Source organism: Epinephelus moara, chromosome 20, assembly GCF_006386435.1.
Source record: "Epinephelus moara isolate mb chromosome 20, YSFRI_EMoa_1.0, whole genome shotgun sequence".
Taxonomy (NCBI): Eukaryota; Metazoa; Chordata; class Actinopteri; order Perciformes; family Serranidae; genus Epinephelus; species Epinephelus moara.
This window is the reverse complement of record NC_065525.1, coordinates 41,038,611-41,060,379: the sequence shown is the minus strand read 5'-3', so window position 1 is coordinate 41,060,379 and position 21,769 is coordinate 41,038,611. Positions and strand designations below refer to the sequence as shown.

At 41.4% G+C, this 21,769-nt stretch overlaps 1 protein-coding gene across 1 annotated transcript; it reads right to left on the bottom strand.

The window, feature by feature from the left end:
- Positions 1-11,165: 11,165 nt before the first annotated feature.
- Positions 11,166-21,127, bottom strand: nts (neurotensin). The gene is made up of 4 exons (XM_050072518.1): positions 20,834-21,127; positions 18,822-18,883; positions 14,074-14,277; positions 11,166-11,627 (listed from the first exon to the last, which is right to left on the bottom strand). Exons 1-4 carry the CDS (start codon positions 20,892-20,894, stop codon positions 11,484-11,486), a joined length of 471 nt encoding a protein of 156 aa, XP_049928475.1. The 5' UTR covers positions 20,895-21,127; the 3' UTR covers positions 11,166-11,483.
- Between the last annotated feature and the right edge of the window lie 642 nt (positions 21,128-21,769).

Here is a 21,769-nt window from a genome sequence, read left to right as displayed (position 1 = left end):
AATATTCAACAACAATAGAGAGCAAGATTTAATATTCAAGGTGGTTATTGTCACTGTGTTACGCCAGTCATGAGCTTTGTATAGTGACCGAAAGAATGAGATTGCGGATACACCTCCTGTTAGAATTTTTCTGGGCTCATCCCACTGGGAGGAGGCCCCGGGGCAGACCCAGAACACACTGGAGGGATCATATATCTTGTCTGGCCTGGGAACACCTCAGGAGTTGCAGCAACAGCAATAAGATTTCACCACACACAGAGCGTGTTTGGACCTGGTACTAAGATGTGTTTCAGTGATCCAATCACAAGTGGACAGCCGAGACATTAACATCGCTGTCCACACCTGTGTGCGTCATGTGTCTCCAGCTGACCACTTATGTTCAGATTTTGTTAATGTGATAGCACAGTTATTACATCTGCACTTTTGCTAGCTGCTCTGTAGCATGCTTAGTACTCATGTTAGCAGTTGTGTCAGCAGAATTCAACACATCTCCTTCCACAGCACAAAACGATGGACAGTCACGCAACCACGCATCCAAAAGTTTGCTGCTCTTAGGCTGATCTGACAAACTCAGTAGATCAATGCTGTGTCACTGCTGTTGGTCATCCTTGTAATCCTCCCATTATCTGAGCACAATGACATGAACTCTTTAATGGACGAGGAGGCAGATCATTCATCACTTTGTACACTCACATCAGCGAGAAGAAAATTTTGGCATTGTACGTTTCTGCAAACCATAAATAAATGTTTCTAAAGTGAGATAATATATAAGCTGACTTTGTTATGTAAAAGTGGAGGAGATGATGGATGGTGTGTCACCCAGGAGAGACGCTGCCACACTGCAGACCACTGTTCCACACCAATAAACAACAAAATCACTTGTGATTTAGCGAGCTGTGTTTCCAGCAGCTTTTCAGGCACTAAACATGGGTGTTTTGTGGCGACCTGTCGCTGTTTCTCCAGCAGAGACTGTGACCCCAAAAGTGGGTTTTTAGGCTCAAACATGATCTTTTTCTAACCATAACTAACTAACATAACTCAACTTAACCAGACGTTAACCAAATAGTTGTTGAGACAAAGTTTTAACGTATCCGTCACGTAACAGCATGTGAATGTAACATATCTGTGGTTTGCTGAAACCCCAACATTTTCTCTGGCGATTGGGTCGAAGACACACGAGGCTGTCAAAGGTCAGGAGATCGTACTTCTGGATGATGTTATAATTAGAGCAACTTGTCTGGTGCCTTGAGTGTTTGCTGTGGAGCAAGTGTTGTTTCTCCTGCTCGTGATACGGTGTGACGTGTGTGAAAGAACCTTTGAATGTACAGTACACATACTTTATAGTTACACCACAGTCCTGCTGTGGTCCATTTTTGAAAACCCGCACCTGCCCATAACAGTAAAGCTCAGTACCTGACCCGACCTGTTACCTGTCACTTTGTCAAAGTCAAAGCCGCACCTGCCCACACTCATTGGCTCGGTTGTTTCTTTGGATCAATGACACATCTGCAGATGTAGGTAGGATGTAGGATTCAGAGGTATGAAATCAGGGTATCATCTTTGCTGACAACATAATCTGTCAACTCTGACACTGGCTCATTTTGATATAACAGCTATTTTTGTAGCGGTTTGTCTCTGTCTGCTGTCATACCTTTAATAATCTGAGGGTCACTCTGCACCACTGACACTGACAGCCTCACCTCACCATCTCTGACGTGTCCTGTCCCTTCACTGCCATCGCTGAAGGCTTCAGTGATGCCGCCCGTATGTGAGGCCTAATTACTTTCTCAGCTGGCCCCTGCCACAAGGTCGCACTTGTTATGCCACTGTCCCATCCACACAATCAGATTTCTCACAAAGGGAGCTAATCTCATTCCTTCACAAGCCATTATCTTGATCGGACTGCCTTTTTACGCAATTTGCAACGCTGTCCAGATGAGAGAATGGCTTTCCTTTAGCAGGAGTGAAGATGCTCATCAGCATCCCACTGAGAAGTTTCAAACTGTCAGCCAACATCCACCAACTCCAAATTGGAGTTAAATTGAAGAGGCGTCCGGCTGGAGAAAGGCCAAGACAAGCAGGCCCGAGCATCGCTGCAGCGGCAGATGTCGATGAAGGTTTTTAATGGAGTTGAATTAATTCACGCAGGGTGTAATTTGTCCTGTGGATGTGGGAGGCGTACTAAGCCTGAACTTTTTCAGGGTCACGAGAGTCGTTATATTGATAGACATCTGCTGAGGCGGCCCGCAAATTTGCAGAAACTGACAGATCTGCTCTGATGTGGAGATAATGATAAATTGCATTCCTCCAGTGTGAAGCCTGTTGTGAAGCCCGAGTTGTGTTCTAACAAATGTTTGGCAACTGAAAGTGTTAAAGGTCCAGTGTGGAGGATTCAGGGGGAAATATCAGCAGAAATGGAATTTAAAATAATCAGTATGTTTTCTTCAGGGTATCATCAGCTGAAAATAAGAACTGTTGTGTTCTCGTTACCTTAAAATGAGACGTTTATATCTACAAAGGGAGCAGGTCCTCGCCTTACTGCATCTCCATGTTTCTACAGTAGCTTAAAACAGACAAACCAAACACTGGCTCTAGATAGGGACATTCATGATTTTGCGTCAGTCACCTTAGTTAGCAGTGCCTACGCAACAAGCAGTGCCTGAAAACTGATTTTTTTGCAGTGTTTTTACTGCTTTTAATCACCTGGTCTGTTTGTTCTGTAGCCAAAGAGACCTCTGTGGATGATTCAGCTTCTGAACACTGAACTCTGAAGGATCAGGAGAAGTTTCAGCTGGTTGCAATCTGCAATCCTCACCACTAGATGTCACTAAATCCCCATAAATCTGACACACTGGACCTTTAATGTGCTCAACAACTAAAAAACTACTTCTACATTCCTTAAGTTAATTTTCCAAACACAAACATGTAGACACATGGTCACTTATTATTCATTTATATATGCACATACCTACTCTGTATTTGTTCTTACATTTTATGCATTTTCCTGTAAAGTATACGTGATACACACTAAAGATTAAACATGTGGTGTTTGTAAGTTTCTCAGCTGATCAGACTGTTTTGCTCCGACTGACATTTTTTTTTACCAGGTAAACTTCAGTCAGTGAACACAACATCAGATTAATCCGATCAATTTTGGATCTGACGTGTGTGAGCAGCAATTCAGAGCTCTGAAACCAGGCTGGACTTTGTCTGCGAGTTTATAGATCTGTCAGTCAATTTAGGGGCAAACGCAGGTTTCAAATATCGTGTTTTTTATGTCATTATTTACATCTGCCTCATCACTAAAAAACAAATTTCATCCATGAGGAGGGTTTGCAGCTTCTCACCTGCCACCACTTCACCTGGTAGATTGGTTTTAGCATTAGAGCAGCTGTGGTCCAATCAGGGCTCAATGTTGTGACTGTTGAATTCATTAACTGACTTCAGCTTTATTAACTAGCAGAACTGTAAACATGTGTTTATTTATGAGCACAAAGCGGCTGACGCAGGGATGACGCCTTTGACCTCACAGTTAGCGGATGATCACTGGAACTCTGTGACCGTCACACTGAAGTGACTGCAGCTCTGTTGAAGCAGCCTGAAGCTCTGGGTCTGATTCAGATCAAAGTAACTGTAGTTCTCCTCAACTCTGTAACATGGGCATATTATGAGACAATGGGCCCCTGGGCACAGATAATCAAAGGGCCCCCATCACCTCTCCTACAGAGGAACAAGACACAGACTTTGGGGAGGTTTTGTGTCTCTTTGTGGTTGTTTTGCCCATTTTTTAATAGTCATTTTGTCTCTTTGCATCTATTTGTTTTCTTTTAATGTCACACTGTGGTCATGTTGAGTCTCTCCCTGGTCAGTACGTGTACCCTCTATATTGTTTTGCCTCTTTTTATATTGTTTTGCCTCTTTTTGTTGTTTTAAGTCTGATAATTTTCTGTCTCTTTTTGGTAATTCTGTGTCTTTTTGGTCGTTTCTTTTTTTGTATCTGTGATAATTTTGTGTCCCTTTGTGGTGACTTTGTGGTTTGTGGTTATTTTGTGTTTTGTTTTTGTCTCCTTTTGTTGTTTATTGTCTCACTGTGGTCATTTTGTGTCTTTTCTGCTTCCTTTTTTTGTCTCTGTGATAAATTTATGTCTCGCTGTGGTAATTTTTTTGTCTGTGTATTTTTGTGTCTGTTTTTTGCCTCTTTGTGGTAATTTTGTGTCTTTGTGGTAATTATGTGGTTTTCGGTTGGAACAGGAATATAAACCAGGTCCAGTTTTCTGTGTTGTGACTGGATATTATTTTTCGGCAAAATGCAGAAAAGTTTCGGATTTATTTTGGTGGAGCAAAATCAAAGGCTATTCCTGGAAGACAGGTGGTCACCAGAGTCTGGATTAGTGTTGTACTGCACTGCCACCTGCTGGTGCTCAGCCTGTATGGGTAAACCTGACAGGGGGAAGGGTTAGATTAGAGAGAGGGGAAGAAGAGGGGTCAGAGTTCACAGGAAAGCTCCCTGTTTTCTAACGCTGAACTTTTATTAAAGCAGTATTTCACCACATGGCAGCGTACTCTCTCCTCTAACCACACACACACACACACACACACACACACACACCCACACACACATATATTTAAGTATTCAGGAGACCTCCGGTATCTCCCTCCGTGGGGATCTGTTGTCCCAACTGTGATTCAGTCCTTTTATTCTGGAGGCAAAGTGTTGGTTTTCATTTGAAGGTGAGAAAAAGCAAAATTACTTTATGAAAAGTAACTCCCTGGATAGAGAAGGAAATAACACACTCTGTCTGCTTCTGCCAAGTTTCATTGTGTTAGAGTGAGATTTTTTTTCAGACTGTTCACCTTCAAGGATTCAAAGACTCGAAGGCTTTTAAAGTTCTTCAAATGAAACTAAATGACTTGTGTTGCCTCTGGGTGGTTCACTGTGAGCTATGAAACTCAAACCTCTGAGCAAATAATCACTGCTATTATTTCTCTGGACGATCCCACTGCTGTGAAATTTGCTGCATGATGTGAGGTGGATGTGTCGAGCACCCAGAATTCATTAAAAGAAAACACTTCAACACATTTAAATATTTCTGATGGTCTTCCATTATGAATGGATCGTCTCTGAAAACCTGCAGAAAGGTACTGAGGGTGTTTGGTCTGACAGCTTTGTGTTTATCCACAACAAGATTCAAACCTGGAGAAGTAATAGAATTCCACAATCTTGTTTTCCAGGCCTGGAAAATTTATGAAATGTAAATGAAATTAGTAAAATCCTGGAAAGTTTTGGAAAACAAAGTTTTGTTGTGTGTTATGAAATCAGTTGTTGAGTCTCATTTATTCTCAGTTTTCATACAAAAAAGAAACATCTGTGTCACCATCATTATTTAAATTTCTTCTTCATATCCTACGGTCTCTACACTGCCTCCACAATCTCTGGTGGATCTGATTCAAATAATATTGTGACAGTGTGAATTTTTTTCAGGGTCATGAATCCAAATCCCAACATCAATTTGTGAGGAGGTCAGAGTGAGAATGTGTTGGCCTTTAAGGGGTGAGAGGAGCCTCAAAGAGTTTACACAGTTTCAACTGATTTATACAGACAGTTTTAATTTAGTTACAGCATGAATTACTTCAAACTAAAATTGCAAACAAAACCAAACTCATTCCAGACCCTGTGTAATCAGTCCCATCAATCCCTCCAACACCCCTGTACAGTGCACTATACAGTGTTGTTCGTGTTGTGAATAGTCATGGAAATGTTTATTTTTGGGTCCTTGAAAAGTCGTGGAAATGATGTCCGTGTGGATCTGCTCAGTGAACAAAGCTGCTGTGTCTCTAATTGACCTATGGCTGCGATTACACATAAATTAATGAAGCTAAGCTCCAGAGGTTAACGTTAGCTTAACTAGGGCCCTTTGGACAACAGCTAACAATGGTGTACGATCACCAAAGTACAAAACTAGAACAAAATAGGCTAATGAACTCCCAGCAAACAAGGTGACATGATGAACAACGCAGCTAGGAGCTAACGTTAGGCTAACTTTAGCTAACGTTAGCTAGAGATGTTAAAGATAACTTTATATTTCTTTCCAGCAAAGTGACAATATGTTGCCTCAAACACAATGTTGACTTACCTTAGAACAGATGTAGACATCATTGTTAATCTTATTCACGTTGAGTTGATGTTGTGGTCTAACGTTACCACACAACTTTATCCAAAGGAGACACTTTTCTCGGTTGAGATGTGGTTTAAAGTGTAAAAAATACACCTGGTCGCCCAGCCTCTCAGGATACCTTGTGTCAGAGTTGCATGTACCCCATGCACACCGTTTGACCATTTTTAAACTTCAAATCTCAGAAAAAGCTCATAAAACCGAAAAAACTGACTTTCTGTAATGCATTTCAATGGACGTCCAGGCAGAGAATGTCCGAGTGTATGGGAATGGCTATACACACTGTGATTAGCTCATCGCATTTGAGGGCAAGACCTAGCCATAGGTCAATTGGATGTGCAAAAGAAAAATTTGTCAAAAGGTCTAAATCACTCAACATTTTCTCCTCAATCAAAGGCCAGATATACTTGTAGACATCACACAGCTACAGATTACACTGACCTTTTCTTCCACTGGAAATCCTCGATGCAGATCAAAGATGTGATGCAGAATATGGAGCTGGAAGAAATCTGATGCACCCAGAACAGCTCTATGAGGAGATTTTACAAAAGCTGGGACCCATTCATGAAATATGTGAAGATTGTTCCAGGCCTTGAGCTATGGACTTATACCTCGACAGGAGGTCTGTCCTGTGTGTACTTAAATACACTATGATGCATGTTTCTAGTTTGTTTGTTTTCTATTTTGTTGTGTGACCTGTCTGTTTCGCCTTCTTTTCCTTATATTTCTGTACAGTGTTGTACTTTAAGATTTTAGCCAAGATTTTTTAAGATTTTAATGTCCTGTCTCATGAATGAAAAAATCTCTATAAATAATCCTGCTTGCGTGATGTTTAAATCCAGAAGTTTTTGAAAAAGAGAGATAAGAATTGAAAGGAGGGAAAGCGTGGACTTTTTTTTTTTTATCTTGTCACAGAATATGAAAACTATCATTACAAGATTATTAAACATCTATCTTACAGTTACAGTTGAGACTGGACCAAAGAAAACATCAGAGTTCTGACTTTCTGCTGTGATTCTGTTTCCATGTTCTGCCTTTTTTGTTCGTCCACGCTGTAAATCCGTCCATCAGACTAGTTAAACAACACTGCCATCCGCTGCCTGTGACGGGCACGTACACTGTCGGTGGTCACTGACATGAAAGGAATCATAATGGAGTTCTGCCAATGGTTTTTCTTTCATTCTTACTTTTATTTATGCAAAGTTTGCCCTTTTCCTGCCACACACGAACAATCTGACAAATTCAAGTTCAACCGGAGCCAACTGCAGCCGGAGCGTTTAGTCACGAGTGTCTGACTCAAAGGCACCTCAGCTGTAACTGTTGAGGGGAAAATTTAAACAGCAGCTTTGCAATTCTACTTGTGCAACTTGAGTGGATACATTTCCACCTGAAGTGGATAAAAAGGTAGAACAGTGATGACTGCACATCATTTTATCTTATCAGTGTAATGTGAGTTTGGGGTCAGGCTGAGAGGACCGGATTAAATGAGATACCATTTATCTGTCGACGCTCGCTGACCTCAGTAGTACTTGTTGTGAGACTGAACTACATACTTTCTCTACTCGACCCCGCTCCATCTCCTGGGGTCATTTTATCTTTATATTCATAAGAAAGTAGAAGTGATACAGTACTTAGAAAACCACTTAAACTTTCCACATTAAAGGACCGATCCACCTAAAATCCATAGTGCTGTTTTACCCAGTGATGCTTAAAGATATCTGTCTCTGAGATTTCACCCTGATACAGTGGAGGTGAATGTAATCTTCTTTTCTAGTGGATTGAAAAAAATACATTCAGTTTTCATTCCAACCCTTTTCGACTAAAGAAATAGTCCCACCAGTGAAATCAGTTCAAAGTGAGCTGTGTGGATTATTCACAGTAAGTGGAACATTGTTTCTGGAGACATATAAAACCTCAGGACCTCGGCTGCCGGCACGACTTGACACAACTGTGAAAATGTCTTGTGGGATCTGGGTGCACTGACCCTTTGAGATGAGTGTGTTAGAGTAACTTTAGTCGGTAATACAGCTTACTTTGATCCTTAAAACAGAGCAAAGCCCTGAGTGTTCCCTTACTGCAGCTTCTCTCTCTGCTCCTCTGTTATATTGAAAGTGTTCTGCCACATAATTTACTCAAGATACTCAAGTACTGTACTTAAGTTCAACTTTGAGGTACTTTTACTTTACTTAAGTATTTCCATTTTCTGCTACTTTAACTTCTACTCCACTCTTCCTTGGTGGTAATTCTGTAATGGTTCCCAGCATCAGGGGGAAATGTGGCATCAAGAGAAAACATGTCTGGACAGCAACGAAAGTTAAGGTGGGGAAAGTCTGGGGAGGTGGTGGATGGGTCCAACAATCACAGCTGTTACCCTAGAGTCCAGTGTTTGCTTTATGTTTGAATGTAAAGCAAGACCCTGTTCTTTATTCCTAAACCCAACCACGTGCATTTGTTGTTGCAGGAAAAAAAAAAAAAAAAGTTGGTGTTGTAGCAACATCATGCCTTTATTTTGAAAGAGACTGTATGTTGGAGAGAAGGTAGACATATCTACAGCTGATATCTCCAACGCTTAGTGTTAGATTCAAGAGACCCCAGTTTTTCTTTCAGGGATCTGTATGTGAACGTTAAAAGAAGATATGAATCAGAGATGGTGGAGAATATTTCATACAAGTATTGGCTTCTTATCCCTGGGAAGGTTTCTTGGTTGACTGAGTCTATGTCTGGTTTTGAACAGCTGATCACAGCGTGAGGGAATCTGATTTATCACTTTACTCATCCTGGCAGGTGTAACTGAAGCTTTATAGGTACAACATAAGACGTTATTTGTAGCTAATCCTGTGGCACCAATCAGCTCGTTAGATGATTGGGCTTCAGGGAAAGATGAACACACACAGATACAATCAAAAAGGATGTACTGATTTAATTAAACACAGTAAAATGTCTGCCGAGGGAAATACTTCTGCTTTCCTTAAAAACTGAAATCCAACGATACTGCCTCCCTCCTCGGAGTCTGACCGTGTAAAGTATGGCAGGTGTGAGTCGCTCAGGTAAAACTGAACATGTAGCAGAACGCTGCTAAAAAAAAAAAAAAACGTTTTCATGTTTTTTATCCTGCAGCCAACCTTCTCAGGAGAAACCGAACGAGGCTGTTCAAAGCGTGTTTCTCCGTGTGCCGCACTTCATCTAGGCTGGTCGGCTGTCAGGGTTAAGAGATGAGTTTCAAAGAAGGACACCAAAGCACTTTGATTTGAAGATGAAACTGACATTTATTGAGGCCAAGACTCTCGTTCGCCACAGTCAAAGTCTGTTTTATCTGCTGAAGTTGAAGTGCCTCGTGGCCCCTTTGAAAAATGTTCAGCACAGCACACACTGATAAGAGCGCACACTGACCCGGTGTGTGTGGTGATGATATTAACAGGTGCTATGTGCTGAATGTTAACATCCACAAATCATTCTGCATTAATTTCCAGACGTGACTGTAGTATTGAAAATCATTACTGTAGCATCCACCGGCCCGCTCTCTGTTCTTTGATAATCTCTTTACTGTAGAGGACGGTGACCAACAGCAACAGGAAGTGATGTCAGAATAAAACTCTGCTATCAATATTGATACGACCAAACTTTAACAATAGCTCTTATCCTGAATTACCAAAAGGGAATAGTCTAAGGCCAGTTCACAGAGCGTTCAAAAGGGAAATATAAATATATTATCTCTAGAAACAGATATCTGCGTTTGATGCAGGATCCTTGGGCAAAAGGACGAAATTTTGACATCAGAGCGTTCTGGTTTCCATTTGTGGAGTATTATTGACCAATTGTGTTTGAGCAGGGTTTAGTTGCTCGCAACTTTTCATTAGCTTTTTATCAATTTGTCTTTATCTACATGCAGTTGTTTGTTCATAGAGATTAGGAAACAATGAGCGGTGCACAGTCAAGGTTGTCTTGCTCTTCCACGTCCACACATGACGTCCAAGGTACCCTGGGTGTGTTGGTAGTTGACGTTTTGGGACGCCGTGTCAACTGTTGCATGCATTGTCTGTTTTCAAAATACACTTCTGTTTTCACAGGAAATGTACAGTTTGCATACAGTCTCTGTCAAAATAAAAGCACTACATCGGTACAAACATGTGGTTGGGTTTGGGAAAAAAGAACAGGGTTTGGCTTTACAATCTTACAGGAGGTGAACACCGGCCTCTTGGGTGAAAGCTGGTGGTTGTTGGACCCATCCACCAAAATAATCATTAGCAAATATAATCAGAATCTTAATAAACTTGCTATTATTATCACCACAGGCTCTGAGGTTGTGGTGCACTGTAGTTCTGTGTGTGGTCTGCCGTACCCCAGCAAAAGCTGTTGCTCATTTGCAGTTGGTGCAATCAATGTCAAACACTGGACTCTCTCTATTTCAGTAATTTCAAATTTATCTAAAAAAGTGAGGGTGTAATATGAGTGTCAAATCAGCCATATTACTGTAGAGTATAAGAGTTTCTGTGAAGTGTTAGTATGCCATGAAAATGTCATAAAAAGTCAGTGTGTACACTTTTCCTCTGCAGCCGTCAGTTATAGCTGGCTTCCGAGAAATAACACCCAGGTCATCAAAAAGTTAAGAATCTTGATCTAAGATTTTTGATTCAAAATGCTCTTTAATGGTGTGTTTGGCTGTTAAGTTTCATATGATTTCCTCTGGGGGGAATTCCACCCAGCATCCCCTGGACGGTCTGGTTGCAGAGGGTGTCGACTGAAAATGGTCCCCTACGGTGTTAAATAGGTGATCACGGTCCTGCTTGGTAATTTCCTGAAACAGCTGGTCACTGTAATATTTGAGCAAAGTGCATTTGTTGGGGACTATCTCAGTGGCGGATGAATACACATTTGGAGGATGGTGTATGCTGGTAGCTCCGGCCCTGTGGTAAGCAAGAAGGTACAGAGAGGTGGTTTGTGAAGCAGCTCACACTAAAGAAAAGATCATCACATCACAGTGGTTTCGTATCATGAATCCTTTAATCATATCCTGAAACAAAATAGACTCAGTGTGCAGTGAAGAAATCGAGTAAATAAATATAGTTTCTCAGAGATACACAATTTGCTTGATGCTCAGGATTTTATTTTCAGGACCTTGACTTTGAAAGGAGCAGAATACAGGCAGGCCTCAATGCTGGACACACAATCCAAGGGTCTGACGGGATGAAAACAACAACGGGAAAAGAAAAATAGACATCGCAGCTACAGGAAGAGAGAAAAAAACACAATCACATCTTCACAGGAAGTGTCTGGTCCCCTGAAACGTCATTTCGGCCTCCGGGATGGTTGTCAGTAAATTGTACTTCGTTTTAAGATGTACGGCCTCCGGGACTTGGTGGTGTGCGACGCTTGCCTCTTCAGGATGTAGGGTGATTTTCGTTTGAGCGGAGTGTCGCCGTTCTCCTCTAAATATTCTTGAGAGTCGTGGAGTAGCTGTTAGGGACAGAGAGAGACACGGCGGGGGATGAGTGTCACACGGCGAGGAGGAAATGGCAGCAAACACATGTTTTGTCGCTGAGTGGCAGGGTAATGGGAGGCTACGGCGGTGTCGCAGTGATTAAACGAGCCTTCCTCCTCTGTGCTTCCATGCATGGCAAAACAGGTGCTAATCTGCTGTCGCTGTGTTAAGATTTAAAAAAGGAGAGAGAAGCTGTTGTGTGAAAGGAAAATGATGGAGGGGGAGGAGAAGGAGATAAGGAGGAGGTGAGACACAGGGACTGACGTTTAATGAGGTGTGTTTACTGTGAGGGAGGATGGATGAGCTCTTGTGTGCATGTTTGTGAGATGAGTGAGGTTCAGGGTGAGCCTGTAAGGACCTGCCTGTGTTTAGTGTGTGTATATTTGTAAATGTGTGTGCTGTTATTGGCTTATTTTTGTTTTGGTTTTTGGCATGAATAATAAATAAAAGTGCAATTAGATAGAAGTGGTTCTCTGTATTTTAGGCATTTTATATTTGAACCAGAAAGTCACTTCCTTTTTAAAACTATTTCAAAAGAGAAATATTGTACTTTCATATCTAGTTGCTTTGCAGACATCAGGCCTCATGAAGCAACTTCTCTTAAGCAACATGTAGATGTGCAACCGTATAATGTCCAGTTCAAGATTCGCGACAAGACGAGCTGAAACAGGCAACTACTGTCAACGCTCTGTTCTGTAACGTTGCAACAAGCTGGCGGTTCACAGAAAGTGACCACGATGAGACAGTGTATCATCTCTAGTCAACAACTCTCTGTACTTCTGATCTGTAACGTTGACAGGAAGTGACCACGATGAGACAGTGTATCATCTCTAGTCAACAACTCTCTGTGCTTCTGATCTGTAACGTTGACAGGAAGTGACCACCATGAGACGGCGTATCGTCTCTAGTCAACAACCCTCTAAAAGAAACACTAATTAGTACTCTAACTCGGACACTGTTTTACTGCTAAAATGTTTGCTTTTGCGTAAAGCTACAGGAGTCGCAGGTGACCTGGTGGAAAGGTGTTCTCTAATATTTGCACTCGGGTTTCAGAATGCACAAAATCACCCTCAAACTGAACAACAAAAAGACGGCAATGAATTCTCAACCGGGCCTCGAGATCAGGAGCCGTATTCACACACAGTCTGAGAACACTCTCAGAGAGCTTCCAATGCAGCTTAAAGTTTTCTAGCAAGGAGTCTGAGCTTAGGAGTGATTTAGGAAAGTTTTCAGAGTAACTCTGAGCAAAGAAGGAAAAGAAACTTCTCTCTTGGTGAGGAGGTGTGGTCGACTCTATTGCTAGATATGATGCTTTCTTTCAACAGATGTGATTGGTTGTCAAAGACATGCCCTTTTGTGAGCCTGTAAGGTGTGAGGACACCCAGTGGAAATGAAATTAACTGCATCACATTATGAGACTGAAAGTGTTGTCATTGTTAGTGAGATCAGTTGAGACAGACTCAACTCATCACTGCTGCACTGTTGCACTTTTCTAGTTAACAAGTATATCCGTCTTGTGATCGCTTTATTTCTGCCGTTTTATTTTTAATTGCGCTGGGTGGGAAATGTGTGTTTCACTAACAAGATCGACAACAAACATCATCCCTACACAATCTAATCTGTAGTGTTTCATTGGCTCGCTGTCATGCAGCGGTTGGAGAATATCTCTCCTGCCTCTTTGACTTTCTGCCATTTATACTCAGCTTCAGAAACTCTTAAGCCTCTGAAAAGTCCTCCCTGCTCCTAACAGCTAATTTAAGGCACTGTGAATAACTTTTATCTTTACCAGGACCAAGTCTTAAATTCCTAGAGTCTTAAGTTTGAGTTTTCTTACAAAACGTAATAGTTCTAAGAATCTTCTTCACTAGGAGCAACTCTGTGTTCAAGGAAACTTTGAATACGGCCTCAGAGTTTCTGGCTGAAGAGGTCTGCTAACATGAGGTCTGCATTAGAGTGAGGAAGGATCAGAAAAACCTGACTGTGTGTTTCCTCACCTCTCTTAAGACCTAAGAAAGGGTTTCGTCACACCCTGATTGGCTCAGAGAGGAAATGAACCAAGCTGCTCTCAGTTTTTAATTAGGAGTCACACCCTGCACAACAGGTGATCTGAATAAGTCCCAATCAACTCTGGGGAAATGTGACATTCAGCTAAAATGAATTGGGACCAGGGAACTGCCAGCAGGTACCAAAGAGGAGGAGGATGTCACTCAGTCAAGCTTTAATACACACATTAATGCACATTAATGCCACATACAGTGAAGGAAAAAAGAAGACAGCTGACCATATGATCCCATTGTGGGGTTTAAGTTTTGATTTTTGTGCAGCAAGAGGCAGGGCATAAAAGACTTTACTAAAATACAAGTTAATTTCCTACAACAGCATAAACACACAACAATATTTGTGTGTATGTGTGTATCTCACCCTCTCCTCCCGGCTCTGCAGTGCTCGACAGATGAGTTGCAGGTTGTACAGCTCCTCCAGCAGCTGGAGGCCTCCCTCCATCAGCTCGCTGCCCTCTTCCTCCTCCTCGCCGCTCCACGCCTCCTGCCGCAGGCTGCTCACCATCCTGCACAGGTTGGCCAGCGACACGCGCCAGTAGGGGGCACTCTGCTTATTCTGTTTCATCTGACAAAGAGGGAAAGAGGGGGGAGGTGGGCGAGGGAGGGATGGCGTTTTAGTTTGAAAAGGATTCAGTTTCAGATTGATTACAGGAAGTGATTGGTTTTCAAACTTGGCAATAAATTAGATCCTGGTTGTCGTGAGGAGATGATTTAATTCAAGTTTCAATTAATGTCGTGAACTGAGGTGAAGTGAAAACTGAGCCCAGAGGGAGAGACACCACAGAGGATAAAAACACAGCGATTAGGGACCGTTCTTTACTTATCAGAGGAGGAGGGTGACTGGGGTGTGACCCTCCCTGAAGCTCCAAATATTTTTCCTTGAGCCTCCCTGAGTGACTGGTGTAATATTCACGACCCTCCCTCCACCATAAATGAGTTATTATATTTTTAAAACTTATCTATTGATGTTTTAAAGTTAAAAGTTGAAGATAAAATTTTGACATAATATCTCTATTCTAAGCTCTGTTTTACGCGACGGAAGCATTCACTGCACATGAAGTGTCCAATAGTGATGTTGCGTGCTGTGCCGATGCTTCGAAGCGTGCGTTGAGTAATCCAGGAAGTGTTTCGGCAATGCGTGTATCGAGGCTTGTATCGTTTCAGACAAGTGACGTCATTGGTGATGTCTGAAGCCTCGCTGCCCGGCTGTACCACGTGACTGGTTCAGGAAGCGGTTCAGATCTTGGTGCGAGAAACAGGAAGCGGTTCAGATCTTGGTGCGAGAAATTAACCTTTTTCTGAACCAATTTGCTGGAAAGCGTCAATACTTCATGAGGCTTCATCTCACCATCACTAGTGTCCAAGGAGCGTTAAAAATGTGAAAATCCAATGATAATTTCTGTTTTTACAGTTTTTGGCTGTGATAAGTGGTGTAATTTTTGCAACATGATTTTTAAAAAAATCAGCAGTAAAAATTGCAAAATACGGCCATTTAAATTTGTATGCTGCTCCTCTAAGCTAAGTCCCTCCTCAGTGCTTAAACATTACTTGACACCCTGCCCCCCTTTTTGCACCACGCCCTCATAAATAATGAACACTCCCTTTAACAACCTCATATTTGGAAGAAGTTGAAAAACTAGCCTATTTTTTAATTTTAAATATTAAAGTCTAGTTTTTCTATTCAGCATTCAGCTTTACTGCACAAAATTTAAAAGTGTTCTTTGGTTATAAATATGCTGCCGTGATACAGTGGACACGATAACGAGAACACTGATTCAGTTTAATATAATCTAATCCAGTAGCTGTCAATCAGCCGATATTAGGGAGGCGTGACAGGACGGTCACGCCACCTGCTGTCCGTCTGCGTCTCTCCAGGACGCTGCTCCAGGTGTGGTAGAGCATGTATGCCCTCTCGTCCCTGTTCATCGTCCCCGGGCCCCTTATTTCAATAGCCTCCCTGATCCAGCGCCAGCTAACATCAGCTGATTGACAGATCAGATGATAAAGAAGTTTGGAAGTTTCTGCTGAAACATGTCAAGGTATGTAACATCCTAACATGTCTGAGATAAAAGAACAACTAAAGTCATTATCAGAAACTAAAGACATAATGACCACCATTGAACTAATCCAGTAGCTGCTGCTATAATCTCAACGTGTATATTTAATTTTTTTGCTCGTGTTTGGTTGTAACTGTGATAGAAATTATACCACAAATTACAGTGTTGGGAAGGTTGCTTTAGAAATGTAATAGATTATAGATCACTAGTTACCCTGTTAAAAATGTAATGAGTAATGTAAACATTTGAAATACTTCAAAGTAAAATAAGTTATTACATTTATTTACTTTTCTAATAAATGTTCTGCAGTAAAGCTGAGAATTATTCAGAAATAGGCTTTTACAAAAGACGTTATTCCTGCACAGCAGAAAAACACAAAGGACATACATACAAGTTACATATTTTTCTTATTTAATCACATGTGATGAGTTCCTCCCTGACAGGGGCGTAGCACCAAACTCTGGGCCCTTTGCCCCCGCCCTTCCTCTCTTGATCCATGTCTCGCTCATGCACATTTATTTATTTATTTTTACAAAATTAGTTTCTTTCCTTTCCTTTCTTTTTTTGGAACCCTGATTTCCTGTTCTTGGGGAAAGATATCAGCAGCAGAAGCAGTCAAACCCTTGAATCCCAGTGCAGGGGCGGACTAAACCATTCTGTGCCTTTAAGGGGTGAGAGGGGCCCAGAGAACTTCCACTGTTTTTCATACAGATTTCAGTCTTTCAACCAATTATTCAGCCAATTTTACTTCCTTTATAGCTGCAATTATTTAGGACAAATTGCAAACAAAACCAAACTTCTAATTCTAGGCTTGTTGAGCTTATTTTAGACAAATCATGTTTGACTCTTCTTTCACAATGAAGTTGTGTATTTGGTGTCCTTAAAATGTTATTTATGTAGGGTTTGTATTGTGTCCCAGGTCTGAATCTCTCTCCTCATGGATGATGAATCTCATGTTTTTCCCGTTAAATGTCATCTTTTGAATTGAACTAAGAATATTGATTGTGAGAAGTGTCGTCCTTCACAGCTTACGTTTAATGAACAGATTCATGGGTCAGCTTTCCTTAACGAGCTGCTAACTCTGCACATTTCATTAGTTTCACTGAAGGCTCTGTGCTGTGGTCTAAATGCTGTTTTTAATTTTACCCGCTGTGTTTTTACAGTCAAAGCTGTAAAACCTTTTGGTGATTCCTTTTAAGAGCCACTGAGGATTCATCTGAGCTCTCACTTTACACTGAGCACTGATGCAGAGTGCCACATGTTAAGACAGCAGTTGGGATCTATACGTCCTCTTCTTAGGCACCACACACCCAGGGTGATATTTCAGTCGTATCTAACCTCATCTAGCTGCAGCCTGTCGTGTTATAATCCAGTCTGAGTGCTTTAAGACGGTGGAGGGGCCCCAGGGCCCTGGAGCCCCTCACGCATGGGCCAACGATCTCACACACACAAACTGCTGCAAAGACTTCTGGGTGTCACTGAGGATGATGGAGAGATTCAGGAGGTTAGGGGAAATTGTCACTTCTAAGCAACTGTAAATGGCCACCAGTCTTCCAAGACTCACTTTGCTCCGATCATTTATGAGCGTCAGGAGGGAAAGACTCTCCTCTGATGTTGTGAAGACGTGAGCCGCGATGACGGCAGGTTCCTTTTGTTTGCCAGCGAGGAGACATGTAATAAAAGACGTGAAAAGAACGACACACAGGGGAGCAAACATCCTGACATTTACAGATCATTCACGCATCCACGATTTCAGAGGGTTTCATTTAGTTTTAAATGAACTGCTGGGTGTGGTTTTAATTGTGCTGAAAGGTCACATGATGGATTGCTTCTTTTGCAGCTTCATCAGGATCTTCTCCAGTAATTAATCACTAACTTTGAAGGATGGGATGAGGAGTAAATGCAGGGGTCCAATATTCCAACCATCCCCAGTGGTCCCTTCTTTATTAACAAATCAGCCTAGTCTCTGTTGAGTTTTCTGCTGGTGCCCGGCTTCGTAACAGAACCACCAACTCTAAACTCGTACAGCCAGAGTCATCATTTCTATAACATTTCTTATCTGACGTTTTAAAAGCTCAATCTATATTCAAATATTGCGAGCCACTAATCACAGGGACGTCAAATCGTCCAGACTGACAGATGAACCCCGGCTGAGGAATAATGCAATCATGTTCAGTGGAGAAATCTAAGAAATCTACGTCCTGCATCTAATCAGATAAAAAGAAGAGTGGACGAGCAGCAGGTCGATCAATTTAGCTGTCGCCTTAAAAAATGATCATGTATATGGGCGAGTTAAGATAGAGATCCACAAGTGTCTTCTACCATGCTGCACTTTGCAGCCTCTTGAGCGCTCTATCAGTCATCCGGCAAGTTATTATTACAATCACCACCCCTGAGCAGCCCCGGAGCATCAGCAGCAATGAATCACATGGCTGATTTGTCACTGTCATGTCTCCATACGAGCGCCATGGTTATTCATCAGACAGAGAGAGAGGGGTGGGAGATGTGTCGTTATGATGCTGTCAGGTCCATCTGAATCCTATTAGGCTCAGCCATCCGTCTGCTCGTGCCTCCAGTTCCACTTTCGCCAACTTCATCCCTCAGCCTCGCCCGGCCTCGAGCTCACTCAGCAGCAGACGAATGTGTTAAAATCATAAAGTTACAACTGAATTACTTCCCTCAGCCTCACCTCTGATTTTCACCTCGGAGGACGACTGCAGCGACTCAAGTGTTTGGATTATATTTATTTTTGCTCTGCACATTTCAGCTGTATAAAAGAATCTCATTTCCAATCAAAACAAGCTGAATAAGTTCGACCCTGGGTGACACAAAAAAAGCCTCCATTTCCCGCTCAGCATGAGCACAGCCATGAAGCTGAGGCTGTGTCTGAAGCATGGCTCCAGATTTCATGAGAGAACACCTGTGCAGCCTGCGTGTTGGCTCAGCTGGAGACAGGTGAAGGGTCTCGAGCTGACCGGGGGGGGGGGGGGGGTCGCAGCATTTCGGACACTCAGTCTCTGATGTCACAAGTGCGTAAAAAGGAAGCGCCTACCTTAGAAGTGAAGAGACTGCTGAGTAGCTCCTCCTCCAGAGCTCGCTGGTCCAGGTCAACATCTGAGGAGAAACAGGAATAAAACTTTCATCCAAATCCAGTCAAGAGTTAAATGATCCTGATGATCGCTGTGTTAATAAATGTCAACGAGATGTGGAAATATAATGTCTGTCATTAGTTTGTCTCTTGACATTTAAACTGTTTCATCCTCTTTGTGAGATGTATTTCAGGAGTTGGCAACATTTATATCTCAAATACTTTGTGAAGACAAAATAAGCTGAGCCCAAACTCAGCCCGTGTTCTTATTTGTTTTGGTTTTTTTTATTAATTTTATATACTTTATTAATCCCCCTGAGGGGAAATTCAATTTTTTCAGTCTTGCTGTCATTAACACACAGGTCCGAAAGACACACACATGCACAAACAGGACCTATACATGCACAAAGTGGAGAGATGTCAGAGTGAGAGGGCTGCCTTGGTCAGGCGCCCCGAGCGGTTGGGGGGTTCGGTGTCCCCACATTTAAGTGCTCAACAGGTGGCCGAACCCCCAGTGTGTCCGAGAGTGATGCAAAATGCACATTACCCATTAAAGCTTTGTTAATACAACATACAGTATTAATTTTGAGGATTCAGAAGAGATGGATCAAGATTTTTCCATCTCACAGACTCACTGGACCAAAAGTGACTCTGTAGTCCAATTCCCACTGGATTTAGACACAAACACAGTTCAGTGTGGCCTTTATTTAACATGAAATAAATAAATGAAAATGAATTTATTTGATTTGGAATAATATTTTTTAAAAAAAATAATAGACAATATAATTAATAAACAAAAAAAAAATTAAATAAATAAATAATCATAAAAACTTAATACTAATACGTAGGTTTTATTCTGCTTGGACTTATTACGAGGGTCCTTTTTGTATTAACATGGGCTAGAATAGGTTCTAAAACAACTAAATGAGGAGTCATTACATCGGGTCATTGACGTGTTTATAGGAACATAGAAGAGAGGGAACCCTGAATCAAAAAGTCACAGTCTTCACAGAAATAAAGAAGAATAAAAGTCTTGAAGAAATCTAAATTTTGTTGTGGTCCCAGAAAAATGGAGAATAAATAATTTTGGCAGCTGCGGTAATTCATTATTTAATCTGAAAACCCAAATTCAAATTCAAAAATGATTTGAAGAAGCTTTGGTGTGCAAATTCTTATTTCAAAACAAGAAATACACTCTAAGAAATAATCCACTGGTTCAACTAAAAAAATGGGGTAAAAATGACACTCATCTTTTTAAGTAGCCCCAACTCTGGCGTTATTGAGTCAATCCTATTAAACTCTTTGAAACTCTCACAAACTCAGTCATTTTAGTAAAACCAACATTATTCACTTTGACCGCAAAAGCTTAATTAAGTTGAACCAAGTTAATATTTGACCAAACACTGTGCTGATATTTAGTGGTCAGTTTTTTTATCTGCCTGTATGTGTTTTAAACCTACTTGTTGTGTTGTTTTTATTGTATTGTCTGTGATTTTGTATGTATTTTATATGGACTTGAGTCTGGAATAAAGTTTATCTATCTATCTATCTATCTATCTATTTAAGATATTCTAACGTGTTATTTTAACTCAAAATGTTTTTGATTTTGAGCAACTTCTCAAAATAACTGTCAACTGACTTAAAACAACTGATTCACTTAAACATGTTTATGTAGCAAACAAATATTTTTTTTTATGCTGAAAAACGTCTTTATTTTAAGTGTTATCCACTAACAGCATTTATCATCTTTTAGAGTGTATTTCCATGATTTTGAATATGCAGTTTTTAAATACTTGCAACAGCATCACCAAACTGATGCAGCTGCACCTGTTGCATACATAAGTTATATGAGCGACTTGTTTCATACTTGGGTTGTGTGTCAAGGCTTTGTCCCCACTCTGAATAAAGTGATTAATCATAAAATCACAACACGATTCATAAATGCAAAAACCTGTTGGAGGAGCTGCGGTGCTTACCTGTACAAAGTCCACCACATGTGAAACAGAGGACAAGCAACCACGCCACCTGTGCCTGCATCTTGATTACCAACACAACACAAAGGATCCAAGACTGAAGAATTCACCTGAGGAGGATTTTAGTCCATAAGGTTAAAGGTCAGACACAGACAGCTAAAGAGGCTCGAGAGGAGCTTTGTAGTGATGCTGCTGCTGCTGCTGCTGCTGCTGCTGCTGCTGCTTCCTCTCCTTCTTCTTCTTCTCTTCCAGCTCCAAACACGCTTCCCCTTCCTTGCAGTTTTCTGGTTGGTTGTGAAGTGCAGTGGGCTCCATTCCCTCAGTTTATAAGAGCCAATGTGATGTCAGAGGATCAGTCTCTCTCTCCTCATCTCCACCCCCACCTTCCCACCCACTAACACAGCCCCCTTCATCCATCCATCACCCATCAGTCCCTCCATATCGTCTCTTCCCTCCCATCACCGTGTCATCATTTCATCAGACGTCACTTTGGCATCACAAGGCGAAAGGTTTTTGCGTCAAGCTTTGGGAGATTTGGTTATTTCACCTCATGAATGCACACAGTCTGAGGTTTGTTTTGTCTCCCAGAGACGGGATGCAGGGGTGACGTGGGAGGATGCACGACAAATGTTCACTCTTTGTGTCACTGTTTGGAGAAGATGTGCGCATCTTTTTTCTTTTTAGCATATTTTGTGTCTTTTTAAAGCAACAGGTGATTATTGAGACTTACAAACCAAATGGGCGCCTACTGAAGACACGAAACATAGTGAAAATTTATAGCTCTGCAAATTTATTTTCATTTAAAAGTGGAATGGATCAAAATTAAACCTTCTAAATACATCAAAAATAATGCACCACCTAAAACTTCTTTAATAAAAATCATCCTAGACGTTATTGATTATTGGTATTTTAAAATAGTCTTTTCAAACATGCCTTCAT